We start from the raw sequence: 22,437 nt of genomic DNA, 5'->3' as shown, positions 1-22,437 counted from the left end.
CTTTCCTCTCCACCTTCCCCTAGTCCATCAGACACCAGTTGAGTTACTAGGCAAAGAGGCTATTACACCCTTATTGTTTTCTAAGTAGAATATTAGTTTTTGCTAAGCTCTCTGTTTTGAGCCTCGTTCTTTCATTCTGAGAATGCTTAAATCCTTTCTGTGTAACAAGAATTGTACTTGGCATGAAGTTAAAAGAAATTAGTCAGAAATAAGATGCACTTCGCACAGTGTGGTATGGTGGAGCCTTGTACACCATCAGCTGTGGTTTGCCATGTGCTGGAAGTCCCTAGGGTCTGGGGAGGGACACTCTAACCAGCAATGGGAGGATTGGGATGTATCAGGAAGGAGCTGAGGAAGAGTAGTCAGGGGATGCTGTCTGTCCTGCTGCATCTGAGCCACCTCTCCCAGGAGGTAAGTTAGTGGTTAATGAGAAGTAACTTCCTGACTCTAGCAAAAGTAAAGACAGGCACTAAGCTCCTCTGCAGAAAGCACAAGTTTCCCTTATCCTCAGGGAGTTGGAATCACTCCAAATCAGCTCTCTAGCCTCTGCACACCTTTATTATATATTGTGAAAGATAATTCTTTATCTACTCTGGGCAGGAAGTACATTTCATTTGTCTTGGTGCAGAGCAAGTGTTTGCTTACCTAATGCATTTCTTCATTTGACTTTCCCAGGTTCCTAGACACACACTCTCTCTGTCTCTGTCTCTCTCTCTGTCTCTGTGAATATATATGTGTGTATGTGTGTATGTATATATATATATATATATACATACATACATATATATGTATGTATGTATCTGTGTGTGTATGTATGTGTGTATGTATGTATGTATATGTGTATAAAATCTTCCCTATCCCAATATTCTTTACACATTGCACTGAGGTCTAGTTGGGGAAGCATTGGGTTGAGGCGATGGCTCTTAGGCCACACTGAAACTAGGCCAGGGTAAGGGGAGGGATCCAGAGATCATGACAGGGCATTGAGCCTGCCTTTTCCTTCTGCCCTCTGATCTGGGTGTGTCTGCAGGAATTTACTCCTCCCTTGGTGCCAGCTGCCTGCTAGAGCCCTCCTCCCCTGTCTCTGATCTGTGGCTCTGCTGCTAGCCTTATTTGTGCCGTCTTTTCTGGCTTGGCTTGTGGGCTGTAGTGAACATTGATGTCGTGATGAGGGGGCTGTTGACAACCAGTGGAATCTGCTTTATGCTGGGAGTTCCAGGAAAGGCACAGGAGGGCCTCCGCAGTCACGTGATATGCGTCTGCAAGTCATTCACTACAGACACTGCACTCTGAGTGCAGAGCCTTTGCATGTAACCACCATTCCCACTACACCCACATCAAAGATCACTTTCATAATCAGTCATAGCCAAAGGCCACACATTAAGGGTTGGGCAAGGGAGAAAAGCTGTGTTAGGGGGAGCTCTCAAAGAAGATGTCAAAATATGAGGAGAGGGGGTGTGGCGTCTGGGGAGTCTTAAAGGGGCACGCTGGAGAGCCAGCATGTGACCCACTCCATGCTTTCCAGGGCTCCTTCTGACCTGGAGCCACTCCCCAAGTCTCATGGAAACTCACCCTTCCTATCTCCCTGCTCTGTGAAGCAGGTCCTGCAGAGCAGGGAGGCAGACCCGGGACTTTACTGAGGCAGTAATCCCTGGTGTGGTATGTGACCTGGAGGACCCTGGCAGTGGTGGCTCACAGCCCAGAGCAGCACTCCCTGAGGGAGCCAGTAGTAAAGGTCTTGAGGTTGTAGCAGTTGGTCTCTGGTGGATAGTGCCAGCAGTGCAGAGGACAGCAGTCACCCTGCCTAGGCCTGGCACATCTCTGAGCCCAGAACTGGGACAGGAGCTGGTTTTAAGTCTGTCCTTTTTGGAAACCCAGGCTTTCATTAGGGCACAACCTCTGGCCCATCTGTAAGAAGGGTAGGTGTGAGCTTCAAAGAGGGGGTCCCTCTCCTGCTCTCTGTCTCTGTTTTTGTCTCTCGCTCGCTCTCGGTGTGTGCCTGTGTGTGTCTGTGTGTCTGTGTGTCTGTCTGTGTGTGGGAACCAGCAAGCTCCTCAGGGAGTGGTGCTTATTTTTAGTTGTCTCCCAAGTCCCAAATAAACTGAGAGCAGCTGGGAGCCTGTGGGTAAATGCAGAGTGAAGTAGAGACAGGAAATCGGGGGCTCTCAGTAATGAGTTCCAGCCACTCCAGAAAGGGGAAGCCAGACAAGGCATTTTCTTCCGGACTGTTTCCCTCTGGCAGGCTCTGGTGTTATCACTGAGAAGGTTCCCATTGCCCATGTGTGAGTGAGTGTATGCGTTCAAGTGTATATGTGTTTACAACTTCTGCTTCCCTGTCTTGATGAGGTTTTATTGCTCTGAAGGACTGAAGTCGGTCCTGGTCTCTGTGTGTGTCCATGTGTCTGTGTGCCTGCCTGTCTGCTTGCTTGCCTGCCTGTGGGGGCGGTGGGGGAGGACCCTGGAGCAGCACCTTCAAGTTTGAGTCTTCTGTATCTGAGCCTGTTGAGGGAAAGAAAGGCTACAGGACACAGGCCAGGGAAGTGGGGAAACTGGAACACAGCTTGCTGTTCCTGCGGGGGAGGGGGCAGAGGCAGGGAGGAGGAGAGGGCTTGAGCTCCAGCCAGAAAAGAGGGCTTTTTCTCAACCAAGGACTCTAACTGCTGACATGGGTACCCAGCATGGATGGGGACATTGATGTTTACAAGCATTTCTCGTGGCTGAAGAGGGTAAGTGACGGGCTGCTTTGTCTGGGTCTCTCTGGAGATGAGTAAGGGGAGAGACACTTTGGGGTGTTTTGGCTGTGTGTGTGTGTGTGTGTGTGTGTGTGTGTGTGTGTGTAATAGGGGAGGTATTTATTCAGCGAACCCTATTGTGGCCAAGTTCTTCATGAGAATCTAATTATAGACACCAAGGGAGAAAACAGGCGGCTGCCTTTGTTTCTGCCCTGACAGCCTAGTGAATGAACTTCTGTGCTGAAAGGCTAGCACGGAGGGAGGAAAGTTAGGTTATTTGTGCTTTGGCTCCTAAGCACTCAGGATCTCCATACGCGGTGACCAGGAAATTCTGTACACAGCCTTTGGGTTCCAGGACACAGAGAGGAGGAAGCTGCTGCTGTCTTAAATGTCCTGAGTTCGGAAGTCATTTAACTCATTCTCAGCCCCGATGGTATCCGGAGCAGAGGGTATATTTGTCGCCAGCCCGGTGAGCCTCTGTGTTTCTGGAGGAAAGCTCCAGCGCAGTCCTCTCTGTAGTGGTCTGCAGCCCAGGATTTTGTTTGCAAGTTGCTGGTGACATTTCTTGGGGCATAGGTATTTGTGTGGCGTGCGAGTGAGGGCTGAATGAACCCTGGGGGCTGGATGGCACTGTCCTCAGAGCTCCAGTGTCCTTCTCTTTTAAGATGGGTTCACGCTCATTTCACACTGAGGGATTCCAGGCTGAATATGTTTGTTTGAGAGGGAGAAAGGGCAAGAGCACCTGACAGATAAGAGGCTTGACATTGTAACTGTAGAAGGAAGGACAGGAAGTGTCCCGCTTGGAAGGGACACACACATCTTCACTGTCCAGCTCCCAGGCATTGGGGTGGCTGGCTGGCTTTTTGTATGTATTCTTTGCAGCCGGAGTGTTTCCTTAGCAAATACTGAGCTCCTGGTACTGTGTGTACAGCAGTGGGCAACATTGAATGAATTTCCTCCACCTTAGTGGGGAATGGAGGTCACACAGTTTATTTCACACAGGAAATAAACATTGGATTACAAGGTTGCAGTAAGGAAGGCTCAGGAGAGCTGTTGGTGATTGAAGAAGAGGGTCAGGAGCCCTCTTTGAGGAAATGGCACTTCACAGAAACCTAAAAGAGCAATAGTATGGAGTCAGGTGGAAAATGGCATGAGAAACATTTCGGGCCAATGCAAAAGTGGGTGGCGCTGTGCAAAGGTCCCAAGGCAGGAGAGTCTGGAGTGTTTCAACACAGAGAAAACCATTGTTGCTGGATTCAGTCGTGGTGGGTAGAGGCAGGGGAATGCCAGATTACACAGAATAGCCAGTGATGGCCATGTAGAGGCCATGGGTGACAGCGGTTTGTAATGACGGGGTTTGTAATGAGGAGGCAACATGGGATCCAGCAGGAGGTCTAACTTGTATTTTGGGAAGATTGTTGTAACTGTGATGTGGTGTATGGTAAGTTGTGTTGGGAAAGCGAGGCAGATGAGACATGATTAGAGAGTTGGGTGGCTGATAGGAGTCAGCCAGTGACAGCTTTCATTTTAGCTAAGCCCAAGAACGACCGAGGGCAAGGTGATTGCTGGTATCTTAGTGGTGGGGCAGCCTGGTCTTAAACCATTTTCTCTGTCTCTTGGTCCTGTCCCTTCATCAGTTCTGTCAAATATGCAGAGAATGATTGGTTCAGAATGCAACAGAAATCCTGCCTGTGTTCAACCTCTGCTTTGCAGGGAGTAGGGCATCCCAGCCACTAGAGCACATGCTGAGACAACTAGACACATTTGGCAAACATTGGACCATCCTAAGTTTTTAAAAAGCCACACTCTTGGAGAAACCTAGGAAACATACTTACCATTTAGTCTTTTTTTCCTCATTTCCAAAATGAAGCCTTTAACTGAGAAGGGTCTACAAGTCACTGTGTGCCTAGGATATTAGGAGTTACATCTGTACCCCTGTATGGATGCTGGGACTGGTCCTTTGTCCAAGGTTCTGTCTTTAGGAACCAGTTCTTCCCACAAGGCAGAATGAGATGATTCTGTCTGCTCCAAGACACAGGATATGAGTTCTGGTGCCCATAAAGTTTGCTGGTAGACTCTGACCCAGGTGACAACTCCAGAAACCCCTCACAGGACCCAAACAAATACATTTCCTTTGCTTTTAAGACTCCAAAGAGTCATTAACAACAGGAAATCAAACATTGAGTATTGGATGTATTCTATGGTAGATTGGCTCCTTTCTTTACATCAAATCCTTGTGTCAGATTTTTTAATCTCCCCAAACCAGAAGATGCTCCTACTATGTGTGAACTTGGCCACGAGCCTCTGGGACTCACCTTTAGTCTGAAGGAGCAAATGTAGCTAGCCTCTTGAGCGTCTCTGTTCTTCAGGCTTTCGTCCCAGTCCATTTTCAACCTACTTCTTTCATTTCATGCTTCAGTAACTCCCAAGTATATATTTTTCTGTTTTTATTTTTTACAGTTTTACTTTTTATTTTTGAAGCTTTCTCTCAGCTGTCTTCCTCTGTAATCCCCACCATCTTTATCTGATTCCATCCGGCCCTTTGTTTGCAACCTTTCCTTTATTGACCACCTAGTTCCCCTAGGGACCCTGTAGACCAGGTGTGCAGCTCTCTCCACCTTTTCACATGCTTGTGCAGAGAACAGCTTTCTCTCACCTTACAATTTTGAATTCTGTCTCTTTGATTCTTCCATGCATAAGAGGTAGGTTCCAGAAGAAGAGATACCTGTTTGAACTGTGAGCTAGTGTACATTGTAGGAGCCTTGCCCTTTGACCTCAGACAAGAGGGTAATGGCTTATTGGGGTCAGCTGGTACCAGTTCCTCATTTACCAGCCCAAGAGAAGTCAAAACAAAGTCAAAGTGCACTGTGTTGAGATGCTGTTAGCAGGAAGGAGAAAGTGAGAAGGGAGCAGGCAAGAATGGTGGTTGATAAGTAGAAGCTACTGGGAGCTCAGCCCCAGCTTATTCTTTGAACACACAAAGCCTAAGCACTAGGTAATACCTGCTACAGGTACCCAGAGGCCCTCATCCCCCTCACTGTCTGCTCCCTGACTCATCAACAGTTCCCATGTGTCCTGCACTGAGATCGGTAGATCCAACCCACATAACTATGAAGGAGTCTCTGAAGATTGCTCCCAGCAGTGTCTGTGGGACTAGCTCACTGCCCTCTGAGCAGGAGTTCATTTTCCCAGGAAGAGAACTCAGACAGTGGTGTGAGTACCTTTACACTGCTGCCTGACTTCAACATCTGGAGTGAGTAGGATAATCATCCTAGAGTCAGTCACGAAACAGAACCACCTGAGTGTGCCACGCAGTTTACCTTAGTCCTAGGAAAATGTGAACACATTTAAGCCATAAACACGAAACCTTATTCTATGCCATTGCAAACTCAAGGGATTGATTCAGTAGTGTGGTCACTTGGATCAGAAGACCTGCAAAGACAGATAGGCACGCAGGTACCTGACTTACCTTTCATTCATTTAGACTGTAGTTGTCCTTAAAGATATAGCCAGCAGCTCCTATGATAGACCACATCTATTGGTTAACAGCACAGACCATGGGTCCAGACTCCCTGTATTTACATCTCACCTTTGGGGACGTTGGGCAATGTGTATAATGTCCCCAGAACTCCACTTCCCTAACTGTAAAATAGAAATGAATAGTTTAGCATGTGTAAAGTACTTAGAATGCACGTCACAGATGCTAGGTGTGGGATGTTCAGTGTAATCATTTGACAGCCTCTGGTTACTGCAGAGCCACTTGCCCAACCTTGATTCTGAGTAGGCTTCTCAAACCTGTGCAGCAGACAATAATGTGTAGTTTCTTGGGGGCTCTGTGGGGAGTGGGTGTGGCGGCAGTCCCAAAGGCACCAGGGACTGCAGCTAAGTCTTATGACTTGCACCTGACTTCCTCATACATCTAGCCACAAACATCGTGAGAGCTGCGCAGGTGTACCAGGTTACTGGCGAAGCCATTTTGGTGGAGATATGCCCCTGCTGCCCTGATTAGCTGAAGCTGCGTACCTGGTGAGGTGATGTGGCCTGCTGTGAGTGGATGGGAACTGATAGTATATAAGAGTGAGAGGCCCAGGGCTCGGGGTCTTTCGCCTACACAGTCAATGCTCTCCCAATAAACGTGTGCACTATTGTGGTGTCTTTCTTGCTGGCGAGTCAGGCGTCCCACAGGGCTCCTGCTGTTCACAGTCTTTTACAGGTACTGACAGTTTGTAGCTAAAGTACTCAATAAGCCTACCTACCAAGCTCCCCAGTGTAGTTTAGGAGCCAGAGTTTGGCCATCTCTGACTCCCTGTACCCATGATTTCTGTTTGCTTGTTCCTGATTGAGAGACACTGACCCCTCTACCTAGTGGAATCATGTGAAGTGGCATCTTGCCAGGGTCTTTGGTTGAGTGCCTAGTAGGTCCTTGATAGCAACATAGATGTCGGTAGTTGGATGGGCTGGCTGCCCCCCTTAGGCATTCTGTGACAGCTTTGTACTCCTGTCCCATCTTCTGTGGCAGCTCCTTCATGTCTATTCTCAACTGATGTCATTACTGACTTCATGGACAGGGTGAGGAGCAAATTGAGATGAATCTTTCATCTTTTTTGTCTTCTCAAAGTGTAACTGTGTTCAACAGCTATGACTTCTGAACTTCCTTCTGTTTCTGGGGCTGGGATATTCATTCTCTTTTAGCCAAGGCTGTCCCAGTGCCTGTTGGACCTTGATCTGCTTCAGTTCTTTCTAGTCTTCTGTGTCTTCTCTCAATGGCTTCCTGCTTGCTCCATTGCTCTTGAAGAAAACAGTTTTTCCTTTTTTTTGAGACAGAAGCCACCTTTAAAATTCCCCTCTGCAATGCCTCTGCTGTATGTACTTTTAAAGCAACCCTTTCTATCCACTTCCTCCTGAATTTATTCTCATCTTTGAAGTCTCATGTAGCCCAACCTGGTCTTAAACTAACCACCGATTGATGACTTTGAACATCTGATCATCCTGCCTCTAATTCCCAAGTGCTGAGAGAACAGGTATGTGCCACCGCACCCTGTTTATGCAGACCTGGGGATCGAGCCCAGGGCCTTGTGCATGCAGGGTGAGCACACTACCGACTAACCTACCACTCCAGTCTCTACCTTCACCCGCTTGAGGGTCTTGTAGGGCTGCTGTCCTTCCTAAAAAGGTTTAGCTGTCTAAGAGGCACCAGACAATTATCTATTGTGCATTCACATAGCTAAAACAGTGTTCATTCCACCCCCTACTCTAGCACTTAGTGATACTGCCCTGTTTCTGATGGAGTTTTCAATAATGAGTCACCTTTTTTACTGGAACTGGCAAGATGAAGAAAGCCTTCAGAATGTCCTCTCGTCCTTCTCCTGGTTTTAGCATCAGCCTTTCATATGGTATTGGAACATATGTACAAATACCACTTCTCCAGCTCCATGCTTTGAGTTCCTTATATATCCAGCTACCTATAAAGGATATTCAGCAGTAGCCAGAGCTGAGCCATGTTTATAACTTTGGGAAGAGATCTTGGTAAATCACATGCGTTTCTCTCCAAATGTATGTTATCCAGAAGATGAGCTCGGAACCTCACTCCACCCTTTGCTTGGAGAGCTTGTGGAATTGATAATGTCTGAGGGATAGTGTTTATCATGGCCTCAGAGAAAGCCTGTTTGTCTTGGGAAAGCTATTTCCAAGTGTGCTGCTGTTCTCCCAGAAGTCGTTTATTGCCTCAGACTTAATCCTTTAAGTGGGGCCTCCTTTACAAAGTCTCTTCTGCCTTTTGAAAGTAGAAATTTATTCATCTCTTCCCCATGTCCTTGCTATTGCTGTACACACGCAACTTTCTCTGATAGTATTTATTATACCTGTTAAGATGCTCAGTAATACCTTAGTCATTGAATAAGTGCATGGATGAAGGATGATGACACAAATGTTGGTTAACCAAGAAGCTATTTAATTCATTACTTGTGGACTTGTATGGATTTCCTAAAGGTGGGTATTTACATCACTGGATGATGAGAATCCCAACCAAATAGAGAAGAGCAGATGGGTCAAGGTTAGGCTAGAATCGCCTTTGCTGGACTGATGGTAGCTAGAGTCGGCTTCCATTCTATGTTCACATTGCAGTTTACCTCTGTACCAAAGGTATGATAGTAAATAGTAGAGAAAGTAGAAGTGTTCTTGGGAGTAAATGATATTTATGACCTCCAGGAAGCCAAGAAATGTGGGGGACGTTTTCCTATGTGCAGGGCTGTACCCATATTGTTTGGTTACCTTAGTAATATAGGGGTTGTATTCTAAATATATCAACTGGGGATGGTCAGGTCAGTAGCTCTTTGCTTTTCAACAGCTGTGGTTTGCTGTGCAGAGAAGCTTCTTTGATAAGTCCCAAGAGCTCGTCCTCATCCATGCATCAAAGAGTATGGATATTTAGGATGTAGTTGAGAATTGACAATAGTAGGCTTTCCTCTCGGTTCCATGACCTCACCAGCGACAGGGATTAGTTAGGTTTACGGAACCAGGCAGGAATTCCCTAAGGTCTGTGTTTGCTGTTTTGAAAGGCTTTCATGGCATGGTTGTGTTTGGTGCCTTTCTTCCTGTTTCAGACAATTTAAGGATGGGAGGATTTCTCTTGCTCACAGTTTGCTGGGTGCTGTCCACTGTGTCAAGGAAGATATGTCAGTAGAAGAATGAGGTGGCTGGTCACATTGCATCCAAAGTCAGGAAGCAGAGAGAGACGAATACAGTTTATAATGATTACAATAAAAGAATTTCAATAGCTTTCAATGACTAGTCATGGAAGCCTAAATTTGGGGGGCTACAGAGATGGCTCAGGAGGAAATCAGCCTTTCAGTGAAAGCTCAAGGACCTGAGTTCAAGTTCCAAGAACTGAGAAAAAAGCCGCTTTCTCCTTTCTGTTCATTCTTGGACCCCAGCTCAAGGAATGGTGTAGCCCATGGTTAGGGTGGGTTTTCCTTCCTCCGTTAACACAATCTAGAAATTCCCTCACAGACATGCCAGAAATCTGTCTCCAGCATGATTCTAGACCCTGTCAAGTTAATGGCATTAACCATTACAGTATAGCTTCTGAGATTCAGCTATAGTTTTAGTGGCTCTGACATTTCTCCTGAAGCCCTGATGCTTGCCTGACTGTTAGGATTCAGCATGTTCTTCTGTCTAGGCAGCCTGGAAGTAATAACTTCGTTCTTTTACTTTCACATTTTTCTTAAAGCACATGTTATCTAAGTGGTTAATGAAGAAAGAGTTGGGCATAGTAGTACATGCTTTGAATTTCAGCACTCGGGATGATAAGGCAGGAAGATCATAAGTTCAAGGCCAGTCTAGGACTATACAGCAAGACTTTGTCAAAATAAATACTTTTTTTTTTTAAAGGCACTGCCCAGTGTGATGTACTCAGAATATATTCACAGGTAAAGTGCTTTGATATAAGTAAACATAGTCTGATCAGTTGGAGCAGTGTGTGCTCTATAACAAGGATCTGGGAACTACAATTCAGGGCTTATAGGAAGTGCTGAAGGAAATGGGGCTCCAGCTTGCTCAGCCTGAAGACCATGATACTTTAAGCCAGGAGGACAGGTGTACTCTGACAACCTTAAAGAAGTAGCTTTGGAAAGCAGCTCTTGTCTCTTGACAGTGATGTAATGGCCAGAGCGGTTGAGGGTCTGGCCTGTCTTAGGGTTTTCCCATACTCCTGAGTGTTTTCCTACATACCACTGATAGCTAATATGGCATCTGCCTTGCTCCATTTGATCTAGAACCAACTCTGTCACTAAATTCAGTCAAGTATAGCACTGATGGTAGTCTCTTGGATGTGCCAATCAAGGAGTGGTGCAGAACTGTTCTTACCCAGCATCCCTGAGAATGTACCAGAGTATGTATTAAATGAAGGCCGTGCTCTCCCAGTAGATACTGGACAGGCTATAACAGTCATGTCTTTGGGATTCTGTTTCACCCCAGCCATGGTATCAAACACTCAAATGCCATCCAAAACTCCATAAAGGGCTGTGCATAGCTAGCTGGATCCCTTGGTCGGGATCCAGTAGAGGGGGCAGGCTAGGGACTAGCAAACATCATAGAATCTAATAACCCACTATAGTTAGTGATGACTTTGAAGAGGCTCCTGGGTCGGGGTTAAAGGGGTGGTGGTGGTGGAGTGATTTAGCTGGCCTAAAGTCTAGATTGAAACAGAAGTAAAACTCTGATTGTTTTTGAAGTATGTATGTCTGTGCACCTACAGGCCAGAAGATGATACTGTTAGACCTCATGCTGTCTCTCAGTTTTCCACCTTACTCCTTTGAGGTAATATCCCTCACTGAACCTGGAGCTCATGGGATTTTGGCTAGGCTGGTATCCAGCAAGGTCCAACAGTTCTCCTGTCTCCACTTCACTCCTGCTTCCCAGACCTTGAGGTGTAGGCATGTGTTCAGTCTTGCCTGGCTTTTTAGATGAGTCTTGGGGGTTTGAACCGAGGCCATCATACTTTCATGGAGAGCTTAGTTTACCCTCCGAGCCATCCCCTAGCCCCTCACATTTCAGCTTTTATGACTACTGAAACTCTTACTGTATTATTATAAACATGTATGTAGCACAAAGGGCTTAGAGTGCACAGCAAAATGTTTGTTAAGAGGAAAAAATTGTGGCCACGAAGATCTGACCCAAACCACAGGCACCTTCTCGGGGCAGTGGAAAAGTGAACGTGTCTTCAGCTGGGTGTGCCAGAGGCATGACTCCAGTCCTTGGCCTGCAGTGCATTCTGGGTGGTCATTTGGGCCTTTCTTATGTTCCTTTCCAGCCTGAAAACATTTGGTTATTGTTCCTGTGGCTTGTTTGTACAGATCTTTATAGATACTTCTTAGATGTTCTGATCAGAAATACTGCCTCTTGTTCTCTTAAACAAAGTGGGGGAGTTAATTAAAACTTTCAGGAGTGGGAATTAACAGCCTCTAACTGAACCTTAGTCTCTGGGCTTAGTTAGACAAAGCCATTTAAATGATTTCCATATTCTTCTGAGCATTCAAGGGCTGGTTATAATGCTGAGGAATTAGGAAAGCTTCCTGCTTTAAAAAGCATTCTGTACTTTTATTCCCACACATTTTTTAATGTATGCTGACTACCTAGGTGGCCCTCACTACTCTGTGGACAATTTTTACTGAATGAACTGGGTATCTGAGATGAGGTGACTTGCTTGAGATGGCAGCCTGGCTCCTAAAACTACCTGGTCTGTCCTCTGACAGCTGAGGAGGGGGCAGTAGGAACTCTTGAGAATGAATGTGGAAGCCCTCGTAACATATTAGGGTTCCTCTGCCTTGAAGTTCAGCTGGACAGTGGATGGGTGGGGCCCAGAGAATCTGCAGCTTTGAGTCTCCGAGCTCCCACACCTGCCCATATGTTCAGCTGTGCAGGGCATGCAAGGTCTTTCAATATAGCTTTTTTATAGGTAGGCTTATATTCTTATTTACCTATCATTGTGCATCTCCCATTTCACCCATATCTTCTGGTCTTTAGTTTCTGTTTTTCTTATCCCACCCCACCCTAATACATGCCTCTGGGTCAGTTTATTCTTGTATTCATCTCTGTCTTCACCTTCCTGGAGGCAGACAGGTGGTGGATAGAAAGCCAGCCTTTCTACAAACAAAGGAGACTCACTGCCCCTTTAATCCCAGTACATCTCACATAGACACGCCCAGAGCCACACATCAGCTCTTCATATGATAATCCTGGTTTTAACCACAGTGGTTTTAGAACTGACTGCCTGGTTTTAAAAATTACCAGCACAAGCAAATCTAGCAAGGGAAGTCAGAATTCCTTTGTACTTCAGTATTATATGCAAATTGCAGGAATTCCTTCCAGTAAGTCAGTTTTCAGAGTAAACTTCAGGGATCATGCTGAGACAGATGCATTAGCAAGGCTTTTGGTTACAAATAACAGCAAGTCAGTTTGAACTAGTGCATGGGCTAACAGGAAGGCTCTGCTTTCAGACATAGGCAGGGAGAACACCATCCTGGTTGTCTGGATGATTAGTTTCTCTCCCCCTCTCTCCCGCCTTCCCTCTCTCCCCTCTCCTCTTTCTCCCTGCCCCTCTCCCTCTCTTTCCCTCCCTCTCTCCTCTTTCTCTCTTTTCTTGACTCCTTTCTTCTTTCCTGGTTTGTGTGCTTCCCCCTTCCTTTTCTGTTCTGCATGCTCCTTTACAACTCATGACTCCTGGCTACAATAGAGGTGATGCTCTTGGCCCACATTGGACAAGTGATGATTCCATTAAAGCAGAGTTGAGAAGGATCCTCAGCCAAGAGTAATTAATCCAAGCTTTCTTCATTTCTTTTCCATAGCAAAGCAACAAGGGGGAAGTTGCATAGTCTGAGGTTTTTACAAATACGGATGGTTTCTTTTTGGAGACCTAAGTACTCCCGATAGATTTATTGCTAACTAAAAATGCAGTGTTCTACAAGATGTTAAAAAGCCATTTTATTTTTTTGTTTGCCTTCAACTTCAGGCTTTCTGAGCAGGAGGAACTTATCCAGAGTAAACATGTGGGAGCTGGAGAGGTGGATCAGTGGTTAAGAACATTTACTCATGCAGGAGACCTTGGTTCTATTCCCAGAACCTGCTTAGCAGCTCATGACTATCTGTAACTCCAGTTCCCGGGGACCTTGACACCCTCTTCTGACCTGTAAGGGCACCAGACACACATGTGGTGCACTGACATATGTACAGAAAGAACATTCATACACATAAAATGTAAATAAGTTAAGCAATTCTTTAAAAAAAGAAAAAAAGAGTAAGCATCCTAACTCTCCAGGGACAGAGGGGTTTAACAGGAACCTATTTGGTCAGTGTTCTTATATAGAGACCCAAATGTCTCTTTATGCAGATACTGCTCCTGCTGGAATCTTAATAGCCAGTTATGTCCTTCTTGGACACACATAAGCTTTTCTCCATTCCTTGACTGTTGTTCTAGTAGCTGAGCCTGATCAACTATCAGGATACATCTCAAGATCCCCAGCCCCCCCCCCCCCCAAAAAAAAAAACCCACCATCTATGGCACCACATCTTCATGAAACCTGTCATACTGGTGTTTAGAAACAACCCACCCTTAGGCTCAAGGTATGTGTTTGTTATCACTGTTCAGCCCCAGTGGTAGTTGCCAATCCTATAGAAAATGAGATGACCTTTAAGAGAAGAAACCTGTTGCTCCTGTTCCCAAGGACTTTGGTCCAAGACTCTCAAGGCTTAGGGAAGGTGTTGAAATGATGGCTCTCCTTTTTGTCTTGCCTCTGAGAGGTTTGAGGTTTCTGTTTCTGTTTTTGTTTTTTAAAGATTGTAAAAATTTTGTTTTATGTGTATATATGAGTGTTTGCACCTAAGCTTGTATACCACATGAGTGTAGGTGCCCATAGAGGCCAGAAGGGGGCATCAGATTTCCTGGATCTGCAGTTACAGGAGGTAAGCTTTTAAATATTGGTGTAGGGACATGAACTTGGATCCTCTGCAAAGTAGAAAGTGCACTTAACCATTGAGCCATTTCTCCAGTCTCTGAGACTGAATTTTAAGGGATGGAGTCTCTGAGTCCCAGCCTTTACCCTATTTTTGAAAGGACAGATGTGACTTGTCTTTAACGATGATGGTGAAACTTTATAAGTTCTTGATGACAAACATACAAGAAATCTTTAGAGACCCTTCACTCCTTGTTCTAATTTAATTCAGTGATGTGAGGCGGGTGGTGTGTTTCACTATCTACAGCATTCCTTAGTTAAAATGCAAGAAATTTGCAATGTCCTTTCTCAGTGTAAGTTTTATACAGATGCCCCTCCCCCCAATATTTTTAGGTAATTACCTCAACTTACAGTATTAAAACAGTTTTTTTCATTTATATCTATCAATCTGTCTATCTAGCTATCAATCATACAACATGGTATACAGCAAAGGACAACTTTCAAGAGTCAGGGTTTTTGCCTTTTACTGTGGGGATTTTGGGGATCAAACTCAGGTCATCAGGCTTGGCAGTAAGTACTTTTACCCCCTGAGCAACTTTGTCAGTCTAAGAATTATTTTTAAGAAACTCAAAGTCTCATTGGCCTTTATCTCATCCCTGCCCTTCTGTAGCTTCACCACTTCCCCAGAAGAAAATGCTGATGAAAAGCTATGAGGTAGCCTGGAAGCCTTTCTGTTTTCCTTACACTGTCAGTAGCTGTGGAGCTGGGCTGCATTTCATCATCACGCCATGGGGCCCCTTTTGTATTTTACTTTGTTCATTATCCATCTTGTATGTCTATGCTAGGCATAAATATGAGCCTTATGTTTGAAATGCTGCAAGTAGGTGGTTCATATTATGGACGAGACATCTTTTGTTTAACTACTCTCCTAGAGACATTTTCCAACTGTGAGAGTTGTCACACAGTCAATAAAACAATACCCAAACCAAATTTTATAGTTGAGCTATCCCCAAATTAAGCCCTTACAACAGAACACATACTAGTTAACTACATAGTAATTTGAGCATATGATCTACTTGCTCCATAGTTCTTTATCTGTTGAATGGGTATAAAAATAATGTTCACTTCATGAGTTCATAGGAAGAAATACATGAATGACTGTGTGAGAAGTATTGTGGGCAATGCCTGGCTTCTGCTATGCACTGAGGGTTCTGTGCTTGAACAATACTGTGTTGATGTCTCAGAGCTGCTGTGACCTTTGCTGTGTGTGTTTTCCTTCCATCTATTTTGTAAGCATCCCAGGAAAGCAATGAGTTTTATTACTGAGCTCTGTTTACAGTATCATCCTAGGCATAGTTTATCCCATTACACAAAGTCTCTCTCTGAAACATGAGCAATTCCTTTCTTGCCCAGGACTAGGTAGACCTCCTCTAGGTGGCCAGTTTGATTTCCAGGTAGTGAGATCTGCCTGGATCTCACTATCCTGATAGACTGGCTCTGCTCCTGCAGTGATTCCTACTTGTGTGCTGCAAACTCTGTGGTAGGCATTTTCTGTACTAACTGAACTTAAGACTCTAACTTATTTTCTTACCATAACTTTTGGGTTAGTTAGTACAAATGGCTGCTGCAGCGGGTGCCTGTACAGGTAGACCTTGTATTATAATGAGGGACTGGTTTGAATGACTTTTGTTATTAACTCTGATGGTATGCACTGTTCCCAGAAACCACCAGAGGCCTAGACAGGATAGTATCTATGCAAGAACCACCTAAGTTCTATGAGTGCCACCTGTCTGGCTTTCCTAGTTCTCTCACTATTGGAGGGTCAGAGTTTAGGCATGGTGTCAGTGGTACACAGTGTGGGAGAGTGAGAGCCTTTACTATTTATGGACATGGGGATATATGGCACACATAGGGGAATCACAGAAAGACCCGGGAACAAAGGCAGAGAGAATGAGGTAGGATCTGGGCATCATGCAAACTGGTTTCCCATGGGAAGCCTTAATTGGTAGGTTTAAAGGGAGCAGATGTAAGATCCAGCCAGAGAGATAGCATCCACCTTCAGTTTGCTGGCAGGTGTCTAAATAGTGCCTCTGCAAGAAGTGGTGGGAAAAGAGAGGCTTCTAAGTTATCACTGGTCTCCCAGTCAGAGTCATTCTGGTTTTGTCCACTACTGCAGGCTGTCAGTGGTGACTGAACCTTACTGATGGTATGGGAAAGTTAGGCTTGTACTTAAAAAATAGATGCTAACATGGGTCTGATGGTACATGCCTGTGATCCCAGGACTCAGGAGGCTAAGGAAAGATTGCAGTGAGTTCAGGACTAGCTTGGCCTACGTGGTGAGGTAAAGGCCAGAGATATATGGTGAAACCTTGACTCACACAAAACAAACAAAAAATGGTGTCATTTTTGGGGGTGGGGGGGTCAGTTCTAGAAAATCAAACTGATCAACTAATCCTGGGCAAGAAACAAAGGGAACATAAAATTGTAGCAGTTACTGTGGGGTAGCCTATAAATAACTGAATACGGCACAGTGACCATGGGGATTTGCTACAGTCTCCTTTAGCCCTTGGTCTTCTCTTATCTACTTCCTGTTGGACAAGTTGTGATTCTCCAGATGGACAGTGTCATTTATAAATGTGGTTTTGACCTTGGAAGGAAACACACATTATCATTTGGGTGACTTGTAACTTTCCCCTCTGTCTTCTGAAAAGCCCCATTATAAGCCTTTTATCGAGAGAATGTGTCCTGCTGCTAAGAGCTGCCTTCTTATCCAGTTCAGGAAAAAAAACAAAACAAACCAAACAAACAAACAAAAAACTCAACAACAGTGCTGATTCTGACCCAGCTCTGGATGCTGGGCAGAGTCTGCCATGTGGGTGTACCTAGAGTATCAGCTACTCAAGCAACAGTCAACTGCCATTCACAAAGAAGCCATTGTGATAATGAAGGCCCTTTGTCTATGGTGTGAAAGAGATTGTATAACAGTGGGTGAGATGGTGCAGGTTTGGGCTGGACTGGAGGGAAGGAGAGTGGTGTCACCAGGTGCCTCCTGCCATCTTAACTGTGCACCAGGCTCAGGCCACTACTGTCCCTTCAACAGAATCCCAGTGCTTCTCTCTCTGGTGAGGCTTTATTTTGCAAAATGCTTACTCCCCATGCTGTTCTAGGTTGGGAGTGGCTCTGTCACTTGTCTGTCACCTGGAATGGAGGACTGAGGAGGTGCTCTACCTCTCAGAGCAAGGTTGGAGAGCCCATTCTCCAACCTGAAATGCAGGAGGAGATAAGCTTCCTGATAGTGTGCCACCCCTGGGCCTCTCTGACCTGCCCTTTTGCACAATTGTGCTTTTCTCTGGTGATAAACACCCCCCTCAGGAATTGATCCCTGACACTGGACCAGCCCAGATTACCAGGATAAGAGCTTTCCCACTGAGCAAGGGGATCCACCTTTTCAGACAGGTGACCAACCTGGTTGTGGACCTTTGGTTTCAGTCTTTTATTCAGCATGGAGGCAGGCAGTAAGCACGGGTGAGTTGGGGTCAGCTGAATGCCAGTAGGAGCTCTTCCCCAACTCCCTGCCAAACCCTATAAAGTGACAGCTACTGCAACTGGCTCAGGACAGTTTGTAGAAGCGTCTCCTCCTCTACCACTTTGTACCCTCTCCCTTTCCTTTTCTTTCTAGTTTCTGGTCACCACACGTTTATTATTTTCCCTCTGTTTCATGTTCACTCTTTGAGATCCTCTGGGTGTTGTTTAGATTCCTCTCAAACCTGTGTCATTGCAGCTTTATGCTGTCAGCCTAAGCACTGCTGAGACATGCTATATGGCAATGCTCTTATCATGGCTCCGTTTGGAGTGGACCTTGGTTTCCTTGGTTCTCTATATGGCTGTGATGTTTAGGGTGTAGTAAATCTGCAGAGCCCTGTCAGGGAAAGTTGAGGAGTCCAAGATCATTGCCCCACTTTCCCCCACATAAGTCCTTGGCAAGTGCTGTCTCTAGTCTCCACCCAGAGCAGACCCTTCATAGGCTGTGCTTCCGGCCTATGAACCAGACCCAGCATGCCCCAGCCCATCAGGTCAAGCCCTGCTAGTTGGTTGGAAGCTCTCCGGGAGTCCCTTGCAGTCAAGGGTGAGGTCATCAGGGGTGGTTTCACCATCTTCTAGGACACACCTTTTAGTGGCATGTGGTCTGGTTCTCTGAACTATCTTTAAATCAGTTTTCCTGTTCTGGGATTGGTTTTGCACACAGCATCACAGAAACTATCCTTATAAACTGCACTCATTGTGTACTACATTTGGAAGTGGGAAGTATTTTTCTAGCCTTTTAAGTGTGTTATTTTTTCTCCCTCTTCAGTCCCAGGTAAATCACCACGGTGCTGCTAGTAATGAAACCTACCAGGAACGCCTGGCACGGCTAGAAGGAGATAAAGAGTCCCTCATACTACAGGTGAGTCCTCTTCTTCCGTAGCTTCCCCAGGAAAGGGATGCACAGTGGGAGTCCTCTGTTGGAAAGTGTTGGGAACCCATTTATTTATCCTGTGCTGCCGAGCATCTACCTCTGCACACTTCAAGCCCTGTGGGCAGGCTGAAACTGGGTGCCAGCAATGAGCAAAATGGGCCCCGTCATCCAGGAGCCTGTAAGTCTGCTAAGGGAGATGAGTACATCTTGTGTCACTAATAAAACTGAGCCGCGAGTGCTACAGGCCCCAGGGAGCAGGCTAGTGGAATCAGGTCCATGACTCTGAAGCTGGATCCAGACATGTCACTTGGATGTAGATCTCCTGCTCTGGTAGTGTGAGCTAAGCTTTTACTGGCTCTTTTGCCTCTATAAGAGGAGCAGAACTTTAAAACTTCTTGTAGAGAGAGGGCACCAAAACAGCTTCTGGCTTTTAAAAGCCCATGCTCTTTGGTAGGATATAACATTGGGCGTTCTTCCAGAGAGCTTATACTGCATCAGGAACTCTTTGTTGTGTTATTCTTCAAATGCACAAAATCATATAGCAAATGAGTATTAAGGGTGGACCCTGCATCACATATGAATAGACAGTTTGGAGAGTTAGAGATTAATTTCAGCTTCTTACAAAGCTTGAAGGATGATGAATAAGTCTGGTGATGGAGGCTAGGGATGCAGTTGGTAGAGTGCTTGCCTAATCTGCATGCATCCCCTGGATTCTATCCCCAATGCACTGGGATGTTGCACACCTGTACTCCCAGCATTTGGGATGTAGAAGCAGGAAGTTCAGAAATTCAGGGTCATCCTAATCTACATAGAAGGTTTGAGGGATATGAGGACCCCCTCATCACTTACACACATCTAACACAATTGACTTGTGGTGAAATGGAGGAATGGGGGGCAGTTGAGGTCTGGGTTGGCCCCAGTGTCTGGCCATCATTTTGGAGCACTAGGGATGGTGATATGGCAGTACACTTATTTCTTTCTCATTTTATGTTTTCATTTTATCTTATAAACATAAGATCAATCAGTTCTTATAGAAACTGGAAATTCTGAGAATATCAAGAAGCAGATTAGGTTAACATCAGTACTTTGGTTGTGCCCCTCTCATCTTCTTTAAAATGATTGAGCTCATATCAAATATACACTTTTGCAGCCTAGTTTTATTCTTTTGTTTGCTTCTTTGACTTTTAAAATAATTAAATCATTATAAAGTAATTGAATATCTGAATTTGTCAGACACTGGCTTAGGATCCTGTGGGTATATCAATGAGTAAAATGGTGTGTGTGTGTGTGTGTGTGTGTGTGTGTGTGTGTGTGTGTGAGAGAGAGAGAGAGAGAGTTAGAGAGAGAGAGAGAGAGAGAGAGCACAAACCTGAGTCAATTCCTAAATATTTCAGGTAGTGATAAATGCCATGGAGAAAAAATAAACGGAGATAAGCAGTGTGCAGTCAGGAGCTCCCTGGCAGGAGGAAGCTAGGGAGGGAACCAGAGATACCTGGAGGAGTACATTCCAGGCAAAGGAGCTGGTCAGCCCAGCCCACCCACAGAGGTGGAGTGTCCTTGGTGTGTGGATAGAACAACAAGGGGCTATTTTGGCTGGGGTCCCTGAAAAGAAGGGGTGGGACCCCCTTGGTGGGTAGCAGGGGCCTATTTTTATAGCTCAGGTCCCTTGAGGTATGTGCAGTTTGACACCTCATCTCCAAGACATGATTCGTGAATGACCATTCAATTTAGAATTATGTAGCAAGGAGTATGAAATTGCAAACTTTTGAACTAGGACCCTCCGTGAATGAAACAACACATTGCTACTTAGAGGGGATTATAATTAATAAAGAAGTCTCATGTAATAATGCTCCCTTTCACGGCCATTTCTGTTCTCACCAAATTCTTGACTAATCCCTGTTTAAATAATCTGAACACAGTTGAGCTGTTGACTACTACTAAAGGTAAAAGTTGACCCTCATGGTTTCTGTTCTGCCAGGAGCTGTGGGCAGACCATCAACAACTCTTCCATTCTTACTTCTGTACTGTCACTAGTGGCCTGTGAAGCTGGTTTGGGGATTGTCAGAAGGGCATGGCCTCTTGCATAATCCATATTACAGTTGAGTCAAACGAATGAGTTGGAGGAACCCTTGGCCCAGAATAAGTTTTCCTGGGTTTATCTATAGAAGAACAAGAATCATTTCTGTCCCCTCCCAGTAACTAAAATTATGTTTACTATAGGGCTCAAAAGTATTCATTCTCATAGAATGAAGATAAAATTCTAAAATCTTTAGTGCCAGTTTCCATACTTCCTGACTCAACAGTAGAGTTGATCTGAGGCCCAGAAGACCCCCTGTAGTCCCGTGTCTTTGGTCTTAGGTAAAGTTGACCCATGTGGCCTGTACTGTTCCAAAACTCTACCCCAACTGTTCCTTAAGTATGGTGTAGCTTTATAAATTTTAATCTTTCTAGTAGGGCCAACCATATGACACCTTCCTAAATACAAACCCTGAGTTCCAGGAAGCACAATCATTTCCCAGAATCCCACTCTTTTGAAGACGAGTTACTAGTAGAAAAGACCAGTGCTGCTGATAGTATTTACCAACAAGGACCAAAACCAAACAAAGTAATGCAACTAGAGACATGGCTCAGCAGTTAGGAACACTATGATTCTTCTAGAGGACCTGGGTTCCATTCCTAGCACCCACAAGAGCCCCAATTCCAGGCCATCTGATGCCCTCATCTGTCCTTGAAGATACTGTACACACATACATGCAGGCATATACCCAGACAGAACAACCATATACATAAAATTAAGAAATATTAACCGTAAAATAAAACCGTATACTGATGTGTTGTTTAAATGGGCCTGGTTGGTGTAAGAAGCCCATCTTTGGATTATTGGAATGTCAGCACACTCTGTATCAGGTACAAGTGTTTCAATCATTCACTCATTATTTGGGTCTAGAAGCACAGTGTATAAAGTCGGCAGGCTTTTCTGTATCTTCCAGAATGGGAACTTTCTAAATCATAAAATTCATTTAAACACTTATAAATGAACTTATTCATGCTTCATTAATCATTACAGAATGGGAAATTAAGTAGAATAACCTATATATAAAGGACCGTGTCTTCAACCAAGAAGATCTTGATTTACTATTCATTGATTTTTTTTCCTTTCTGGAAGGTCACCCATGATCTTTCATATTCCTATATGGAACTATCTCATAATAAATAGAACATAGAAAGGATCCTAGGGATCATTTGGCTAATAGAAAAAGCTACCAAAAACAGCTACATTATATATATATATATATATATATATATATATATATATATATATACACACATATATATATTAATCAAAATGCCTTTGTTTAATGTATTTTTCTTAGTATTTGCATAGACAATCTTAGGGTTCCTCAGAAAAATGCCTTCTTCTGCCACATGTGTGCAGTGTGGCTTTGGTGTTTGTATGACTTAGAGTCATGTTTTGACCTGTAAAGCACAGAAACCTTTCTGGAGCCAAGTTTTGTCAGTGCTAATACATGCCCTTTACGTCCTACATTCCTTAATTGCTTCCAAACACTGGCTTGATAGGTGAGCAGTCCCCACACCCGTATGTGAGAGGTAAGGTCATTGGTTGGTTTCCATAAAGGTTTGAATCGCTCTTCCCCATGAGGTGGCAGAGCCCTGCCAAGAGCTGAGATATGCCTTGAAGTCAGGCTGCCTTATTAGAGGAACAAGGAACAGGAGTCCAGCCCAGAGGCAGCTCTCTTGTCTCTTGAGTAGCTGCTTTCCTCTTGAGTCTTTCAAGAGCAGG

At 44.8% G+C, this 22,437-nt stretch overlaps 1 protein-coding gene across 1 annotated transcript in view; it reads left to right on the top strand.

The window, feature by feature from the left end:
- Ppfibp2 (PPFIB scaffold protein 2) overlaps positions 1 to 22,437 on the top strand; it is a 148,112-nt gene that overhangs the window by 65,759 nt on the left and 59,916 nt on the right. Inside the window, 1 exon segment of the mRNA XM_029479474.2 lies at positions 18,531 to 18,623. Within this exon segment, the coding sequence (XP_029335334.1) occupies positions 18,531 to 18,623 (93 nt within the window).

This window comes from Mus caroli, unplaced genomic scaffold (genome assembly GCF_978045245.1).
Source record: "Mus caroli unplaced genomic scaffold, Mus_caroli_1 scaffold_8, whole genome shotgun sequence".
NCBI lineage: Eukaryota > Metazoa > Chordata > Mammalia > Rodentia > Muridae > Mus > Mus caroli.
The sequence above is the reverse complement of the archived record's forward strand: the minus strand, read 5'-3'. Positions and strand labels throughout refer to the sequence as shown.